The 20,390-nt window shown below is 41.1% G+C and overlaps 1 protein-coding gene across 1 annotated transcript in view; it reads left to right on the top strand.

Annotated features, from left to right (window-relative positions):
- Positions 1-20,390, top strand: part of ESRP1 (epithelial splicing regulatory protein 1) — a 56,374-nt gene that overhangs the window by 5,758 nt on the left and 30,226 nt on the right. The window contains exons 4-10 of the mRNA XM_074943005.1: positions 3,084-3,198; positions 11,680-11,778; positions 11,866-11,920; positions 15,576-15,686; positions 15,800-15,932; positions 16,043-16,085; positions 18,474-18,775. Of these exons, the coding sequence (XP_074799106.1) occupies positions 3,084-3,198; positions 11,680-11,778; positions 11,866-11,920; positions 15,576-15,686; positions 15,800-15,932; positions 16,043-16,085; positions 18,474-18,775 (858 nt within the window). The remainder of the gene's footprint in view (positions 1-3,083; positions 3,199-11,679; positions 11,779-11,865; positions 11,921-15,575; positions 15,687-15,799; positions 15,933-16,042; positions 16,086-18,473; positions 18,776-20,390) is intronic.

Below are 20,390 nucleotides of genomic sequence, written 5' to 3'. Positions count from 1 at the left end.
ACAATAGACATTCAGTGTTGGCTAGGGTCTTCAGTTGCTATTTCAATACAAATAGCTGGTAATTTGAAATCTGCTCTGTGCTGATTATAGATTAAACCAAACAGACAAGCCAGTGACATTCTGTAGTTTTCTTGTGGATAACAAAATGTTGAGATTAAACCCTAAGTGTAAACTAAAACCAAGACTTGAAAAATCATTAGCTGTTTTTGAGGGCCTCAGTTTTGGGTGTCCAATATGAGCTACTTCCAGGCCCTGACTTTGAGGGGTTGTTATGACATAGGCAGGTAAGGTTTACACTAAATGATTAAGAACAGAGGTTGGGGGGACGGGGGACTGAAGTGTCATGAAACCACAACTGGGAAATACCAAAGTTTGACTATCTGCATAAGAATTTGTGGGGGTGGGGTGACACTTATGAAATAAAAGTTCAGTTTTTACATTTTAAAGTAAGAGAGCCAGAGTAGCAGAAAAGAACCTGCAGTTCGGAACTTCTGTAATAGAGAAAAATGCAGCTACTCTGGCTGTAGAGCTGGGGCTAGGTTTAAGCACCCTAAGCAATTGCTTAGGGCCCCGAGCAGCTCAAGGGGGGCCCACTATTCACTTTTTATTATGCATTTTGGGGGGGGGGGAGGTGGAGGGACAGAATATTCCTGCTTAGGGCCCCAGTGGGCTAGTACCCACTTTGGCTGTAGCAGTCAAGTACACATACAGCAGTGGTTCCCAGACTTGTTCCGCCGCATGTGCAGGGAAAGCCCCTGGCGGGCCGGACCGGTTCATTTACCTGCCGCGTCTGCAGGTTCGGCCGATCACGGCTCCCAGTGGCCGTGGTTTGCTGCTCCAGGCCAATGGGAGCCGCTGGAAGCGGCGTGGGCCAAGGGACATACTGGCAGCCGCTTCAAGCAGCTCCATTGGCCTGGAGCAGCGAACCGCGGCCACTGGGAGCCGCGATCAGCCGAATCTGCAGACGCGGCAGGTAAACAAACCGGCCCGGCCCGCCAGGGGCTTTCACCGCACAAGCGGCGGAACAAGTTTGGGAACCACTGCCATAGATAATAAAAATCATTGATGTGTGGGGCTCTTCCTGCCCTCCCCTGCTGGTGGGGTTGGTACAAGAAAATAACATTCTAACATCTGTGCTGATCTTGCACTTAAATGCAAAATTTCTGAAAATAGATGCAATTTGCATCACTAACATAATACCTATCAATATTCCAAAGCCAAACCCCAACTTCTTAGTGTCTAAAATCCTTCCAACAGCACCTCCTCCCCTGCACACACACATACATACACCCTCTCGTCCCAATACACAATACCCCAAGACACAAATTGGCCACTAAATTGTGGATGCAAGGATCTTGTTTTGCTGACTTTTGGAAAAGAAGCATTATCTCATGAACAGCTGAACTAGACATGGAAGCTCATGGCTGTAGGAAATACTGACTTTTCAGCCGGATACAAATAAGGACTTTTACGTGTGGACACCATTCCATACTAATTAACTCAAGACATTTCCTGTTCCAAAACTTAATAGCTTTCAATGAACTTTAAAAAAAAAAAATTTCTTACAAGGAAGTTCCTAAATATCCATCGTCCTCCACAACTCAAACTCTTCACTTCTGTACTTCTGCCAAACACCATATCCATGCAATCACAATCCTCTAGATACATCTGATTTCAGTTAAACTGTAGCAAACAATACCTTGGAACTTTGAATGAATCAAACATCATAGATACATCTTTAGAAAAGCTACTCCTTTATTATCGAATAGTTGTATTGTTTTTTTTAAAAAAACATCACTGCCATTGCACCCCATTCTCTTATTCAGTCTCTCATGTGTTATAGTTTAAATATGTAATTGGTGATGCTATCCACACAATAGCCTCTATCATGTACCTGTGACAACCTACTTGTGTTCTGCCTGTTACTAATCAGTCTCCTCTAGGATGACTTCAAACTTTCCAAACCTCTAAGAAAGCTGCCTTTTTTTAATCAACCCAATGTTTTTGTGTTTTTTAAAAAAAAGCTTCCTCTTTCCCCCAAATGTGAGATTTCTACACACACACACACACACACACACACACACACACACAAAATTTGCCTGAAGTAAAAGGAGTAGCAATAATCAGTAATGCACCAGTGACAGGTTTCAGGAATCTGACTTCCCCTTCCAAGGCCACCCCCGTTGCTAACCTTAATAGAATCACACAATTAGGAAAAAGGGTTAGAGTGGAATATACAGCATATACTTCTATTCCTGGAAGATTGAGATGTTAAACTTTAAAACATGACACTATGTATTAAAAATACGTTGTAGGTTATTTTTAGAGGTTATCCTGCATTCATTTTCTTTCCCTTTGTGCAGTTGGGTGCCTGCCTTTATACCTTGTACGACAGGATGAAGAATTAAACAAAACTATTTAAGAGTTTGAGTATGTGGCATACATAGTGTTAGGGTATAATGGCTTTTATTGGCACTTACGTGAGATTAGCTGCATACACTCTTGGCTTTGCTACTCATTAGTAATGCATCCATCACAAGCACATGCTGACAAAACCTTTACACCACATCACACTACACGTTGTCTGTATTACAAAATAGCCAAAACAACTATTTGAAGTGTGATTATACTTTGCAAATAGAATCTGTGACTTCCCTTCATTGAATATGCTGTCTATAAAATTAAAATGTCTTCTGCAAGTTTGTTTGGACTCTGTAAATCGAGCCGTGACCCCCTCTGGTTCAATAGGTGTGGTGTTGTAATAGTATCCATTTGCTCTCCCACAGTTGTATTGAATCCATAGTATTAGTAGTAATAATAAAAAGCAGCAATAACCTTCCCTTTTGGCAGTAAAGGAAGCAAATATTCTTGACTATACCAAGGGAACAGACTTACTGAGTAAGAAAGATTCATAACAATATTTAAGTCACTGAAAGAAGAGCCTTGTAAAAATATGTGCTATGATATACTCAGGTGAGTGTGGCTATTTTTTACTTAAACTGTTTGGTTGCAAAGTGTGAAAACTCAAGAGAACATAGACTGGATTCACCTTAGTTTACAGTCACTACTATGTCCTCTTACAGAATATCTTATTGCCTGAATGCTTCTACTCCTTTTTTGACTTGCGGAAAGAGTTCAAGAAATGTTTCCCTGACTCCTCTGATGTTGACAAACTGGACGCTGCTGCCATGACAGAATGTATCCTTTTTTCAAAATCATAACTTGAATTTTATAATAGCAGCCTAGTACTTCTAGAAACACAGCCCAGGAGCATAGGAGTGTTCATAATGCTTGTTTAGAAATGATATAATTTAGTTAATATTATTGAGTCATTAATGGGTTTCCTACTAATGCTTCTGTCTCTGGTAGCTATGCAAAAATTTTTGTGACCTTGCAAAAGCTTTGAACAGTCTATAGAAGATTTTGAAACTGAAGTTTGTCCTTTCTCTCTTCTTTACCTCTGAATTTTGCCATATTAACAATCACTGCCTTAGTGTCTTATTTAATGTCAAGTTTTGATAAACCTTGACTCCTAGTTACTAAAACACTTGAAGGGAAACACTGAGATAAAATTTGCATGTTGATAGTGTGCATTTAAAATGCTTCCAATTTTCATAGCATTTTTTCAGCCTTGTTTGGCAGATTAGATCATGGATGTTGTGGGAGCTCAGTTTTAATTTCTGGAATGTTTATTTCTGAAGCTATTATGGTATTCAACCTTTGAATAGTACATGGGGTTGCTTTCAATACCTGAGGTATCCAAACACATGATGCTTCATGTAAACTCTGTACAGTATACCTTCTAACATGCAACTAGACTAGGAATCCTGTCTCTTCACTGTATTCTCTCCTTCTCTCGTATGGAGTGGGCATCCAATGGCTAAAAAAGCTTTCAGAAACTGTTCTCAAGTAGTCAGTAACCCAGTTAAATATGGCTCTTAAAAAAAATCTTTGCTGCGTTATTCTCAGTCTACACTGGAGACAATCCATAGCAACTGAAACTCGCCTCCAGAAATGTCTGCTGGCTAGACTTTTCCTCCCACCTCCCTGATGGCTAGTGTCTTGTCTCTTAGGTCTGCACACATCCCTGTTTTGTAACTCAGAAGTAGAAAACCCTTGACTCCGCAAATGACACCACCAAAGGGAGCCTGCAAAGGCTGGCTGGCCAGGAGGGATATGAATTTAAAATACTCTTCTCAGTTTTCAAAGCTAAAATAAATATTGGTGAGAAACAGTTGGACTGGGTTACACTCCATATGTAAACACCTGTTGTACATGTACACTGATTACCGTTAAAGCTGGCATCTGCCACACAGTGACATCTGAGATAGTACAGCCTAAATAAAAATAGTAAATAACTGCAGTTTTTTGCATGTGACTATGTAGCAACAGTGCATAAAATAGTTGTTGTGTCAATGTTTTAACTGTGAAATCCAAAGCTTGAAAGTAGCTTCAGATGTCAGAGCAGTGTAACTCCCTTTTCCGCTCAGGGAGATTTGCCTTTTTTATCTCACTACCCTAAAATACGTGTGTGTAGATTTGTTAATATAAGGTATCTCTGCCATTTATTAGGCTCTTCTACACAGTCCAGGAGGGGGTAATGGTGTCTTTTTACTACTGTTGTCTGCAAACATGCAAGGAACTTCTTAGAAAACATAAGAAAAGTCCCTGCTTCAAAGAGCTTACAGTCTAAAGTTTATCTATCGCAGAATCCCTGAACAATAAACTACTTGTATTTTGTACAATGAAAGTGAAAGAGACTGCACTGGTGAGAGATGTTTTATCCATTCAATGGGAAACGAGGTCTGATATACCTCTTTTTCCTCTTATCTCTGGGTAGCAGAGATTCTGACCAACCACAGGAGGGTCAAATGTTCAGTGACTCAAATAGTATAGTACTGACCAATACACAAGGGCATTCTTGGTATTGGGAGGGCAGTGATGAATAATTTCCATGGCCATTGGCCTCTAAATGTCACTTAGACCCACTCTGAGCAGGGTTGGATGGCATGGTGCTTACAACTCCAGTGACTGCCTGAAGCTTAGCTTAGGACTATATGTACCCTACATGCTGTTATGTGCAGATATGTTGCATGCCCCTTAGCATGGGTATAAATAGCAGTGTAGATGGTAAGGCACTTAAGCAAATAGAGTAAAGAAACATCAGAACCTTAGGGTATATACTCTACATGCCCAAGCAGTGCATCCCCTATCTACACTGCTATTTTTAGCACTGTTGTGTCCCACTGTTGGAGCCTTTTCCCTACCACAGTGAAAGGCTCTGGCAGGGATGAGGCAGTGGGGAAAGGTTCCAGCAATGGGAAGCTGCTGGAGCCTTTCCCTACTGTCCCCCACCGGAGCCTTTCTCTGGTGCTGCACGTAGCTACGCCACAGTGCAGGTGCAGCCTGCTTTTCACTGCCGCATCTAGTTACGCATACCCTACATGCCACTGCCAGTGTAGACAAGGTCTATATTGTAGCTCCCATTGCTTCTACCACCAATGGAGCGTCAACAAAATACCCTAGTGTAGATCTGAGTTCTGAACTGGTTAATTGCACTAGTTAACTGCACACCTCTCTGAAAACATATAATTTTAGTGATTGGTTTTATTTGTGGCTTTTTTGTTGTCTTTCTGGTTCCAGATTATTTGACTGATTTGTAGGTCTGTTTACCTTAGTGACTTCTCATTGTAAACCTGTTTGGTTTATGTGAAATGGTTAAAATATTCACTGTCTCTAAGTGTGCTTCATTTGATTGGATAATGGATTTTGTTCTCATGGTGGGTTTTGGTTTGGTTCATGTGGCTTCTTAATTACTGTTACAGAGTGGCTTGTTTCATAGACTGCCAATTTTTGTCAGACTGGGATAGTATTTCTGTATTCTTAAAGTAGTGGTAGAAACTGGTAAAAATGTCGAGCAGATGATCATTTCCTGATGTTGGGGGAAGCACTGTGTAAGTGGCTTGCTTACTTATGACACCAATATCATTAATTGGTGGTCTGTAACAATGTGCAAAATATTTGCAATAAACTATTAAGCTGCTACTTTGTTCGCATTACCAACTTAAACAGTCCCATTTCACTGGAAAAAAATTACTACATTAGGCACTTTCTTTCAAATATGACTGAATTTTGTAGTGACGGTAGGCAGACTCTGAATGAAAGGTAACTCAAACTTGAAATAGGCATTTAAGAGAAAAGTCAGACCTGCAGAGTATGAAGTCACTTGAAAAGAAACTTAAAAAATATTGCATACTCTTGCAGAATTTCAACAGTCCCTCTGCTCTTAAAGCAACTAAGTATCTTCCAAGTCAAGAGGGCACAAGGTCTGAATCTAACCTGAAACAGTGGAACTTCGTGTAAGTCAATTTCTCTGTTGCCTTGTATGCTGACTGCAGAACAGGGAGGTAATATGGCTAATGGATAAACAACTTGCGTGGACTTCAGGAGACCTGGCTTGTATTCCTGGTTCTGCCACTGGCCTGATGGGTGACACTGAGTAAATCATTTTGTCTTTCTGCGCCTCAATTTCCCCGTCTGTAAAATGGGGATAATTCTTCTTTGAGAGGAGATTTGCCATCTGTGGAAGAGAAAAAAAGTAAGAGTGAAGTAGTATTACTATATAAAATGCTACCAAATCAGAAAGTTAATGTTATGCATTCATTCTCACTAGTGTAAGTGACTGTACAAAGTGCAGGATCATGGACAATCTAGCCGTGTGTGTGTGTGAGACCTGTATTGCACATCTGAGCATGTGTGTGTATTTGTTGTCTCTTTTCAGCTAATCATAAGTAGCCCCCAGCACAGAATGTTAAATAACAATATATTATGCTTGATCATGTATTTTGTGCAGGGGGGGCAACCTCTTGTAAAAGAGTACAGCGTTATTAAACTGAATTAATAATTGGGTACCTTATTTTGCTTTTAGAGAGGATTTATAACCAATTTCATCAGCTAAAACTACCTCAATCTATGGTAAGAAAGGGATTCTAGTTTCAAGAATTAGTCCATCCTGTGAAAGCACTCTGCTTTCTCCCGCCACTCCTCCAGTGGAAATCATAAGTAGTGTGTTTGGTTTTGTTTTAAAGGCTGCTGGGATGCTAAAGAAGGGAAATAGTGGTCTAAAAGGTGCCACCTCTAATTTAGGGAATTGAGGAAGAACTTATGCTACCTAACTAAGAATCTTCTTTCTGATGAGAGGTCTCCTCTGCTATCTTTGTTATGGAATCAAGCAATTTTTTTTACTGTTTAAGTTTGTGGCAAACCTTGTTTTCTTGGCATGACCTAAGAGTGAAAGTAACAAGAAAATAATCACCACAGAAAAGCTACTGGAGAAACAAGTACATTCCTGCTAAGAAAAGAGTTGTGGTTATTCAGGAAATTATGTTCAACTCATGTGCAAATATACGGAAGGCTAGGGAGTGTTCATTTTGCACCTCTGTACCTCCCTAATTTACAGCACTTCTTGATTTGCAGAGCTTGCTGAGCCAGTTTTCACTGTTGTGAATGCCCTTAGAGTGGAATGAATAAAGCTCGCATGACTATTACTAGATCAGTCTCTAGAAGACTCATCCTCCTTTCCCTCAAGATCAGGCATGCAGAAGCCATTAAATGGAAAGTAAGCAGAGGATATAATTGGAGCAAGAATAGCTGTCTGTCTGTCTTTCTGGGCTTAGTCGGAGGAGGACTGTCTTAATGAGGAATATATATTGAAGGGTAAACAGTCTAATACCCTGAAGAAAGTACTCCTGATCTTCTGTTGTTGCTCTGTGTGTGTGTGTGTGCGCACTACTCCCCCCCCCCCCCCTCATGAATTGGAACATGCTGAACAGAATCTGGATAGCAAAATGGCAAAAATAGTGTCTATCAGGAAGGATGTAAAAAGCATTACACTGAGCACAACTATAACTCAGCACTCAAAGGTTTTCATCTTAACTTAATCCCCTCACCTATGTAAATTATCTATTATTCATATTTATTTTTGTGGTGCCTAGGAATCACCCAAGATTAGGGCCCCATAGTGCTAGTCAGTCTTTTTCATTTGGCTTAAAATGTTAATGTCCAAGTCTAGGTTGGTGATCCAATTAATTGGTTCCGGTGACATGGAATGGATAGTGGAGACCGTGCCAATTGAAAGAATTTTGGGGTCCTGTGCACTATGGGAATGGAGCCGGGGGCCACCTGCGTGGAGTTGTGACCTGGCATGTGGAGTCGCAGTGCCACTCAGGTTTGGCCTGGCTGCCCTTCTGTCAGGGAGGGAGCAGCTGGGCCAAATTTGAGGGAGTGGTAGTGTGACCTAGTGTGCAGAGTTGCAGCTCCACTCATTTCTGCTATCCTCCCTCCCCCCCCCCCCCACCCCACCCCCTATGATTGGTGGGGCCCCTGGGCTAGTGCCCAGAGAGTACATTGCGTAATCTGGGCTGGGGCAGATGTACCTCTGGAAGATCATTGTGTGTGTGACATTGGTAAGGCATTCCATAGTTGGATGTCTGTTTCTACTGTCACAAATAGTGTCTCAGTCACTGTTCATGGAGAAGGTCAGTACATCTGCCATGTGATATGCAGGAGAGGTTCAAAGTGGACCATGTTTCTGTGGAAGTGAAAAGGGAGGTGTTGGGGGGGGGTGGGGGTTTGTTTGTTTTTTTGAAACACGGGCATCCTTCCACCTTGCTTGCTGTTAGTTTTTGGGGAAACCCTAAATCTTCAAGCTCTTGCACTGCAAGCCAAAGAAGTTTTCTGGAAGTTAAGTTAGAATCTTGATATGTTGTTTAGGTCTTTGTGCATTGAAAGATCCTTGTTCCCTCAAATGTAATGGCTTTTTTTGAAGAACTCTCATGTTGAGACAAATTTGGGGTGGGTGGATATGTGCCAGGATTGAAAGCCATGGGGGGATAAGCTAAGGGAGAAAGGGAATGGGAGGAGGGAGGCCATATGCGGCAAGTGTGGAATGAGACTGGGGGGGGGGGGGGTGGTAGGGAAAGAAACTATCTGTACAAATGGGCCCAAGGTAGAATGCTTGAAGTGACTCTCCCTCAAAGCTACAGAAGGAATTGGTGTTGGAGCTGGGAAGTAAAATTCAGGAGTTCCAGGCTCCCAGTCTTGTACTTACACAATACAACATCTAAGAATATAAATGTACCTATGGTTGGGTTGTAAATAGATCCTATATCTACACAGGTATTGTTTGTAGGATTTAATTATTTTGGACTTCTTTGTGTCCACAGTGAGAAGTCTTAAAACTTTCTTTAAACTTCCTCTTCCTAGTCTATTTCCATAGAAGAGAATATTTCTGTATAACAGTCTGAGAGAAACTAGCCAAATTCACAACATGAAATTATACTCTTGACCTATTCATTTTTTTTTAATTACTGTTTACAAAGTCTTCCCCTGAAAACATTAAAAACTTTTTCTAAAGTAAAAGAAAACAATGCTTGGAAATCACTGCTACATGCAAATAGTCATACATGCTTTTCTGGCTACATCTGAATCTGTTTTTATTCAGAGCAGGGTGGGTGTGTTTTTTGTTTTTTTTTTTTTAAGTTTCCAACAGCCTTTTTAATATGTGCACAGTGATCCATTTCTTTCTTACCCAGGCTTGTAAAAAAACTGCTCTCAGATAAGGAGCAAAAATGAGAGATCCCAATTACTCTCTCTAATGTTGACCACATTTTTCTCTCAACTCCTGCTAATACAAATAAAATGCATAATTTAGCTAAACTGATTCCTTGTGTCTCAACACTTGGTGACAAAGGCTGTGTTGGCTCTTGGAATATTTCCTAAAACAATGTTTGCTTCAACTAAAAAAGCCACTTTGAATTTTTTGTGGGTTTTTTTTTGCCCCCTCCCTCCCCCCCCACACACACACACTGAGGGAGAGTAAAAATGTAAGAGTGTGTGTGGGGGGGGGGGTGGAATTGCTTTGTTCACACTCTAAGTGGAAAGAATTAGTTTGGTTTTTTGTTTTTTTTTTTGTTTGTTTGTTTGTTTGTTTTTTAAATTTTTATTATTTTCCCCCCTCTCTGTTTGGGGAGGGATGGTAGTCTAGATGGGAAACAATCCTGAAGTTAGGCCTAGTACTATAAGGTAATGGTACATGGCACAAAATGAGGTGACATGAGGAATTCTAGAATAAAGAAATAAATATTGGAGAACTCTCTTAAACTGATTTAAAAAAAAAAAAAAAAAAAAAAGCCTTTCCCCAAATAATATAACACTTAAACAGTAAATAAACTTCTAAATTGGACACTTGGATAGAAAAAAGTCTAGAACAATATGTTGAATACAGCTAGCTTGGAAAAAGTGAGTATATTTAATGAGTATTAATTAAAAATTTAATGAAAAATACTCTTCATGAGTGTGGATTTTTTATTTTTCTATTTTAACAAATTTCAATTTCTTTCAAGTTGTAGTGGTCAGGGCCTCATTTTAATCAAAGCCATAACTTCAGCTGATGTGGAGATATTGAAATGTATTGTATATTGTTGTATCAGTTTGTAAATCAGACTATGGTCAAGCAACAAAAAACACCCTTAATAGAGTTAAGCCCTGCATTGCTGTGCCAGTTCCACAGCACTTCCTAAGGGATTGTCTTCACTGCAGAGTTCACTCAAGTTGTAACCTGAGTGTTGTCCTTACTCAAGTCCCATCTTCACACACACACCCTTAATGCAAGAGTGGTGATACGTCAGCCACCCCAAGTTAACAGTACCAGGGGGTGTAAGCTATAGCCTGAGTGAGCACAACTCAATCGCTAACGCAATAGCTCTGCAGCTGAAGTGTTATTTTGCAGGAGACTTTCTGTCTGCGTAGGATCACCACATTCCCAAACAAAGGTATTGATGCTGACAGAAGCTTTTTTCCATTAATATAGCTGCACCTACGCCTGAGATTGTCAGCATAGCTATGTCAGTTAGGGGTGTGTTTTACTTTTGTTTCACGTTCCTGACATATGTAAGTGTAGACCTAGCTGCCTCTTACCTGAGATGAGAGGCATTCACTTGAGTTAATTCTGCAGTGAAGACATACCTAATCCAATTCTGGTACCTCTCTTGAATGTCTGTGCCTTCCTTTAGATCAGTGGCTCTCAACTGTCCAGACTACTCTACTGAGTTGTATCCAAGCAGGAAGTGATATGCTAGATCCAAGGAGAGGAGCAAATTGTGAGAGATGCCATGTAATCTATATTAGGAAGTACTTAGCAACCTCTTTTTTTAGTTTTTATGAGCATCTAGTCGTTGTTTTAATTTGCCTTTTCCCTTCCCGCAGAAAGAGAGGTTTTAATCCATGTGGAGCATTTACCATGGGGATTACAATCGCTATGGTGAGATTTAAGAGAGGACTCCAATCTATTCTGAATGCAAGAAGGTCTTCGACTTTCATTAAATTCTACCAAATAACTTACACTTGTTATGGGAGCTCTTTTAGCATCTCTGCTGTGCTGTCATCAAATGCTTCTTAAAGTGATCTGGTGTTCTGGGAGGTGACAGTGGTTGGGGGAGGGTGTTCGAACTGTCAAGATAACTAAATCATGAACAAGAACATAGATGTACTATTTTAAGTGTAAATTGACTGTGTCAAGGATACCATGAAAGCTTGTTGGCCCATGTGCAGGGTGGGGAATTCTCTGTTCAGTTATAAATTCATTTACTCCATGACTGTTGACTTGACTTCAATTTACAGATTTAAATCTTGAAAAGAGCAGTCCAGCATGGCATTTTGGAGCATCTCAAGTGGAAGATATGGGGAATATTATTTTAACACTAATTTCTGAAGTATACAGTAAGCAACAGTAGTAAACTTGGGTTTGGCTTTTTATTTTATTTCTCCAAAATGTTGGAGAGAAATAATTTCTGCCGTGTTTTGTAGATCACAGATTTGCAGATCCAGAAAGAGTGAACTATAAATTTGAAAGTGGTACCTGGTAAGTGAAGTGTGTGTGTTTATTTTTAAGTGCTGCAGCTAAAGCGTAAGTCCAAAACCTGACCTACACTTAAAATTTCTGTACTTAGCTACACTTGCAAGTGGTCTTTGTATTTTTTTTAATGTCTTCTATTTTGCTGGGAAGTTGCTTTGAAAAAAAATTTAACAGGTTGCTTAACTGATAGGAGGGGTTGTAAAACAGAAGCATATGCTGAGTATCTATCCTATGCTGGACTTGAACGGTATTGGTTAAGAGCTGCTACTATCTCCTGAGTTGTGTTAATAATTATCACTGATGATGGTGAACACACTGTCCTATTAAACAAAGATAAATAAGTTCTTGTTAATAACCCTATTGACTTTTGGCTTTGTTTCAAGCGATGATGGGGGGGGGGGGGGAATATATTTGCTCAATGTAACAATGGCATGGAAATGTATCTTCATGTGTCCAAGACCATATGAAAAGCCATGTAGAATTTTTCTAATAAATTATAAAGAAGTGTCTTTTTTAAAATATGTTTAGTAATGACAGCACAGTTTATGCAATTGCAGTGGTACCAATTATAATGCAAACTTCTTAATCTTGCTCATCTCTTTTTAGCATATAAGATTCTTCTCAATGGTATTACTAGATGCTTTCTAAGCAGTGCCTGCAACAGAGATTAGTGTCAGAATTGGTCTTATTTAGAATCGTCATGAATGATCTGGAAGAGGGAGTAAACAGTGTGGTCACAATAATCACAGGTGCTAATGGTATTTGCAGCTCTTTCTAGCTCAGTAAAGCAAGGGAAATACTATGATCTAAAAAGATCATAAATAATGGCAGAAAATAATAAAATTCATCTAGTAAAATCTATTTAATGGGAGGGAGAAATCTGGACAGCAACAATGAAATCTGGGAATGACAGTGGGCAGCAAGTTAGATAGGAGTTTGCAATGGAATACAAGAGTAAAAGAGTTAATGCAATGTTGAGCTATCTGCATAGAGGCATATTCTTAGAAGGGTTAAGCATTTTGTATTCTGAAATATCAAACTTTGTGCTCTTCCTGTAGACTCCTGCTCATCTTCTAGTCTGTAAAATGGAATTTCCTCTGTGCGCATCAACTTTAAATGAGTTCAGTAAATGGTTGAAATGGACTCCGCAGATCAAAACAGTCTCTTCACAAAATCAAAATTCTACCTATTTTTTGGATCTATAAAATGAGTCTGCCTTGATTGCTGCTGTGTAATGTTTGACTCACATAAGTGCTTGGATGTGATGCACAGGAGTATTAGTGAGTAACAGAGCTATTTCTGGGTCCTAATCACCTGACATGGGCCAGAGTTTCAAAAGATTAAATTAATACCCTGTTGCATGATTCAGATCAGTATTCAATAACTCTGGTATCTATTGAGTTAATAGTTTAATCATAGAATATTAGGGTCTGAATGGACCTCAGGAGATCTACTCCAACCCCCTGCTCAAAGCAGGACCAATTCCCAACTAAATCATCCCAGCCAGGGCTTTGTCAAGCCTGACCTTAAAACCCTCCAAGGAAGGAGATTACACCTCCTCCCTAGGTAACCCATTCCAGTGTTTCACCACCCTCCTAATGAAAAAGTTTTTCCTAATATCCAGCCTAAACCTCCCCCACTGCAACTTGAGACCATTACTCTTTGTTCTGTCATTTGGTACCACTGAGAACTGTCTAGATCCATCCTCTTTGGAACCCCCTTTCAGGTAGTTGAAAGCAGCTATCAAATCCCCCCTCATTCTTCTCTTCTGCAGACTAAACAATCCCAGTTCCCTCAGCCTCTCCTCATAAGTCATGTGCTCCAGCCCCCTAATCACTTTTGTTGCCCTCTGCTGGACTCTTTCCAATTTTTCCACATCCTTCTTCTAGTGTGGGGTCCAAAACTGGACACAGTACTCCAGATGAGGCCTCACCAATGCTGATTAGAGGGGAATGATCATGTCCCTCGATCTGCTGGCAATGCTCCTATTTATACAGCCCAAAATGCCATTAGCCTTCTTGGCAACAAGGGCACACTGACTCATGTCCAGCTTCTTGTCCGCTGTAACCGCAGGTCCTTTTCTGCAGAACTGCTGTCTAGCCGCTCTGGGATGCAGGCTCTGGGAGGGAGTTTGGGTGCTGGAGGGGTTCCGAATTGTGGCAGGGGGTTAAGGCGCGAGAGAAGGCTCGGGGTGCAGATCAGGGGGAAATAGGGTGAGAGACAGAAGAGTGACCATGTTCAGGAGGCTAATTTCCCATAATGAAACATCTCATCCAAAACTAAGCCACATGATGCAATTCTCAAGCCAGCAGCACAACTGTCCATGACTCCTCCAGGAAGCTAAATTATAGCCATGGCAACTGGATTTTTTTGTCATGTCCAGTCAAATATAGAGGATAATTGATGGACTTTATACTCTGTAAATTCACTGCTGTAGAATCTGCTGCAAAATCAGCCCTTTGCTGCAGAACTGTGCTCCAGTAAAATAATCTTTTTTTAACTATACTTTCTCGTCGTTTTGATTACGAGCAAAACTTCCCAACATGAACAATGCAGTGCTGCCTGCCTTAAAGGTGAGAGGACAAGTAAATCTCCAGCCTTAATGCAAAAGTAATCTTAAAAAGGTAAAGAAATGGAAGCCAGCTGATAAGGCTAAAAGTCTCTCACTGACTTATTTCCTGAAAGTCACGTTGATCACGTATCCTTAGATTGGCTTTTGCATCTTGTTTTATGTGGGGCCTTTGTTTGGAGGAGGAAGAGATGACAAATTTATAGCCCTTGACCAATTTATAGCTTCCCTGGGTGTTGCAGACTCCCTGCTGATTACTATCCAGCTGTGTGGGGCTGAGTTAGTCCTGTGCTGAGCCACCATTGTGACCTCTAGCCACAACATGGGTGGTGGCTGAATGACATGTGAGGTAGCATGATAGTGGCCTGAGCAAGGGACTTGAATTCTAAGCTCTTTGGGCAGGAACTGTCTTTGTTCAGTTTGTACAGTGCTGAGCTCAGTGGGGTCCTCCTGGCTCATGACAAGGGTCCCCAGGCGCGACCACAATATAAATAATAATCCCTGTGCAGATACTAACTTCCTCTGTGGTCCTGGACAAGTGGGATATCCTGTTTTTTAATTTTCTCATCTGAAAAATGGGAATAGTACTTCCGCACTGGATGGTGCAATTTAATTTTGTTTGCTCTGGTAGAGAACTGCATAAAAGCAAAGCATTGGGATGGGGTGGGGAGCACCTGGAAAAGACACATACAACTATAATGGAGATGAGACCCTGGGGAGCAAAAGAGACAGACCAAGAGAGGGGGAAGTGGGAAAGAGACTGCTTAATTAGTCCATGCGTTCTGTGTTTCTGCCAACAAAGAATAGGTGTAAAGGTGAAAGAATGAGAGGAAAAGGGAGGGGGAGTAGAGAATAGTAAACAGAAATAAGGGAAAATGGCACTGGGATGGATGGAATGAGCCAGATAAAGGAAAACACACTTATGACTCTTATATTTGCAATCTTCCCACCTGTGTGAACGTCCTCAATCCTTGTCTGACAAACGTTGAACATGAGTTTAAGCTTATGAATAAATTACAGTTCTGCTTGCTGTCTGTGTGGTAGATACTGAGGATGGGGAAACTTCAGTGTGTGTTTGTGCTTTATCTGAAGCAGTAAGATGGAACTCATAGATGATAACACCATAATCAGAGCAAGAGGCTTACCATGGCAGTCATCTGACCAGGACATCGCAAGATTCTTCAAAGGCCTTAATATTGCCAAGTTAGTTACCAGCAATATATACATTTATGGCTTTGCAAGACAGAAACGGTGTGTCCTCTGCTTCAGTGATTCACTCTTGTGCCTCCTTTTTCCTTGTCTTGACTCTTTTTAAGGGGAGGTGCTGCACTTTGTCTCAATGCACAAGGAAGGAGGAATGGGGAAGCTCTCATCAGGTTTGTAAGTGAAGAGCATAGAGATTTAGCACTACAAAGACACAAGCACCACATGGGGAATCGGTACATTGAGGTATGCCGTAGCAATGGTTGTTTTTCTTTTTTTAATCTCTTTGATAGGACTACAATGCCATATATAACTGTGTTCTGTTTTTTTGTTTTGTTTCCCCCTTCTTTCCCTAGGTGTACAAGGCAACAGGTGAAGATTTCCTTAAAATTGCAGGAGGTAATCCACTTTTTCTTGTGGGTAGAGATGGGATTCTGTTCCAATAAACACCTGTAACTTAGTTTCAAATTACAAAGTGTTTCTATTGAACGTGATCTCTGAATTGGCTCATAGAATGCATAGGTAATGGATGTGCTGAGATTGCTACCTACTCTGCTGATCATTACTGTCTTACAATTTACGTTCTTCTTTCCTTCACCCCCACCTTTATGCATATCGATGAATCGCAATAAAAACAGTAAGGTCTCTGGTACAGGGACTGTCTTCATTCTGTGTATACAGTGCTTGGCAATGGGGCTCTGATCTCTGAGGAGCTACTGTGACATAAATTCAATATGTTCTCTTCCTTTCAAGGAGTCAGTTAAGGATCTTACCAGACTTGTTCCTGAATTTCATTTGCTACATAATTTTCCTGGGGGCCATGGCTTCCATGTAATCAATTACTGAAAAACATAACCTGAATTCTTTCAGAACAGTGATATAAATCTGTTCTACTTGTTCTCTGTTGTATACAAATCTCTGTGTGAAAGCAAATGAGTTTCAAAATATAAATTGTAATTATTAGGGATGGGTGAAACTGGTTTTTATTAAACAACTTAAACTTTTCCTGTATCCTAAAATGATCTTCCTTCCAAGGGAAAGTTGATCACCAAATACTGGAAGGGTGCAAAAGTGTTTTGTAAACCCTCACACCATCTTCTTCTCTCTCAGCTCCTCTCTCGCCCACCTGGTCTTAACCGAAGGGGTTGGATAAGGCTCAACAAGCTGCCACCCACATCTGCATTGTTGGGTATCGTTCTCAGGGGCCAGACAAGCTTGGTATAGGAGTGACCTGCTTCTCTATTCCCTGCAGGCTTCAGTAAGCTAGTACTTAGAAGCAGCAGATGCAAATTCTCTGAAACTTTAAAGGCACCCTAGAAGGGGAGTGTGTGGCTGAGAGGGTTGGTGATGGAATGTAGTGGTGCCTTTGACTTCTAGGGGTATGGCTAAACTAAAGAGGTATGGGTGATTGGCATGTGTCTCTCTTCTAAAGTTTGGCTTTAAACATCTTTGTCCTCCCTCCCCCCTTTGTAAATTGGGTCCATCTAGTAACCTACTTTATGTCTAGACCAGGATTAAAAATCTGTTTCTTGATTGACTCTACTGTCCATTTTCCAGAAAACCGCCACTGTGGGCAACTCCAGTAGAGACAAAGGACAGAGTAGGCATGAAAACTGACTCACCTGAACCTTGGTGAGGGTCCCTGGGAGGCAGTGCAGATACACTTGTGCTTTATGCTTGCACTTCACTTCTGTGGCTATTGAGCTAGGTTGAACTTGGGTCTACATGATGGTCAGTCTGGCATATCTTAAACACACAGGCATACACATCCCTAAAATTGGATATGTCAGTGGTTTGCTCAGTGGCCCTCTTCTCCCCAATCCTAGCCGTAGAGGATGGGATTTTCAAAAGCACCTAAATGCATGGGCTGTCAGTGGGGCTTGTGATCCTTAGTCACTTAGGTACTTATGAAAACTCCACCCACAAGGTGTTTGGTTTTTTTTAATAATATTGACAAGCAATGGCAAACAGATGGATCTTGCATTTCACCCTGTGAAAGTGATAAGGTTTGTGGCTATCTGTATGTGCAGCAAAGTATTGTACTAGCTGTTCTGAGGTTGACCGGGGGATGTTGCACAATCTATGACTTGCTTATTTCATAGCTCACTCTGGAGAGCTGACGTGTCTTGGGAAGAGAGAACCAAGTTTTGGGTTAAGAATACAAACTGACACCCTTCCAACTGGCTGTAGATAGGATGTCTTTGATCACTTTACTGATTTTACTCTGGTATTACATTGGAAACCTAAGCAATGTTGATAGACTCCCATCTAGTTACTGAAGGCAAAACTGGCAAGCTTCTAAAGGTGACGATTGTATCAAAGTGGAACAGAAATCCGGAACCTTCCTAAATGCACTTTTTTGCTGGTAGTTCTCAGGCCATTGTCTGGGAGAGTTAGTGTCTGAAACAACATTTCAGAAATATGTATTTAAAAGTAAGTCTTGGAATTCACCGGAAAAGTCATTCCAGGAGCATCTGTGCTACCATGTGAGAGACTAGTGCTTGCTGACTGGGCATAGACTCAATGTTGTAAATACAGCCTTCTTTTCCCCTTGGGTGAGGGTGCATCTCTCATTTTAAGCAATCAAAGGAGTGGCGTTCTAGGCTTCAAAGGGAGGAGTGTCCCATATAATGACATTTCTGGCTTTCCAGGTGGCTTTTGGGTGGGGAGAAGCCATGTGAATTTCAATTCTGCACCCTAGGTGCAAACAATCCATACAGGTAGGGGGTTGCTGTCTCTTACATATCTGTGTGGTGTCTTGACTTGGATTTTGTGGTTTTGTTAAAGGTACTTCCAATGAAGCAGCTCAGTTTTTATCGAAAGAAAATCAGGTGATTGTCCGGATGCGAGGTCTTCCTTTCAATGCAACAACAGAAGAAGTGCTGGCGTTTTTTGGCCAGCACTGCCCTGTAACAGGAGGAAAGGAAGGAATCCTGTTTGTCACATACCCTGACAACAGGCCAACAGGAGATGCCTTTGTGTTGTTTGCTTGTGAGGAATATGCACAAAATGCACTAAAAAAACATAAGGACTTGCTGGGTAAAAGGTACATTGAACTCTTCAGGAGCACGACAGCAGAGGTTCAGCAGGTAGAGTGAAAACTTCCAAATGTCTTGGGCTCTTCTAATCAAAGAACCAGTCAGGAGGACACTGGTTGGGGTCTTGAGGAATTGCTTTGTATCTTGTCGTGGGAGGAGAGGAGTTTGACCTCTAAGAGTGGTCGAGGTCAGAAAATGTTCCTTGTGAAGCCTTTCATAATCAAGAGTTCTGATCCCTGTTTGTATGCATGGTCAATCTGCTCACTCTAGCGACTGTATTTTTATTTAAACTGCTTTTTTTCCTCCTGCTAGCTATGCAGGCAGCATAATTAAAAGAATATCAACAGGACCACTTACTAAGTTCTGACCAGTCATACCTGGGCAAGCCTATTGCACATGCAGGGTTTGCACAGGCCCAGTGGAAGGCCTCATTTGGCTTGCAGAACCTCTACTGGAGGTGATGCACATGGCGGCGCTCAGGCTGATTTCAGGGGGTTGGCAATTACAATAACTTCTAAATTGAGTACACTTGATCTGGAATCACTGGGACACACAAGTAGAGCTTCACAATCCCACTTCTCATCTTTTTTGAGTTGACCTGCATTTGAAGATTGTCTCACGAACCGCTAGGTATCTAACAAATCATGTAAAGTATCATCAGAAGGCTGAGATCCTCTGCTTTCCAGTGCTATATAACATTAATTGGTAGTCCTGGTAAATTTAATCTGGAGTTGACTAAATTCTGGAAAACAAACCACCACCAACCAGTAAAACCCCTTGTTTTCTGAGAGTTCAAATTTTCCATCTTAATTGTTTAACATTAGCTTCTGTCTAACCATGACTAACTTGTTAGAGGCCAGGTCACTGTAACTTATTGCAAGTTGCATGGTTCATTTTGTATTCATAGCAGCATGTTTGTGTCAGCTGCTACCATGCTGCCTAATCATGTTGGTATTAGTACATTCTAGGAAAATCTGGACAACTGTCCTTGGCAGAGCAATCCTTAAAGTAGAGGAAAGAATATTGTGCTTTCTGTTTCCAAAAGTGGTGGAGATTCAGCTCTCCCTCCTGTCCCTGGCTGGGGTAAAAGTAGTTCCGCACCACTCTCCCTCTTTATCTTATACTGTGAGAGCTCCCCCTCTGTTTCAGTCTGCTTTAATCTCTGCAGCGAGACACAGATTGTGAGGACAGCAGTAGAAGGGGGCAATGTACTCTGGGATATCTTGTCACATAAAGACTTGCAAGGAAATAGGACCAGCCAAACCAGTTACAGAAACTGAGTCCTCTCCATGCTGCAAACAGTATGTTGAACTGGCTACCAGCAGTCAATCATGTGCCAGTCTTGGTCACAGAGACTTGTTACACTGGACAATGATGAGGAAACTTTCCACCACTGCACTAGTACACATGCTGCTCAGCTGATTGGTACTAACAGTGGAAATGCTAGTGTAGCCTGACCCTTTGTCATTTCTGCCATCTTGTCTCACACACAAGTTTTGAGCAAACCTGGATTTTTCATAGATCTGGAGTTTGACTCTTTCTATAGAGCCTTGTCAGTGCAAACAGATGAAAACATGCGTAATACTGCTATATGCATAGATGTTTTACATAGATGTGATCAAAGGAAATGATTGAATATTCACATAACTCTGTTAGGCAGGGTTCT

Source organism: Natator depressus, chromosome 2 (genome assembly GCF_965152275.1).
Source record: "Natator depressus isolate rNatDep1 chromosome 2, rNatDep2.hap1, whole genome shotgun sequence".
Taxonomy (NCBI): Eukaryota; Metazoa; Chordata; order Testudines; family Cheloniidae; genus Natator; species Natator depressus.
Note: the sequence above shows the minus strand (reverse complement) of the source record. Positions and strands in the feature narration are given on the sequence as shown.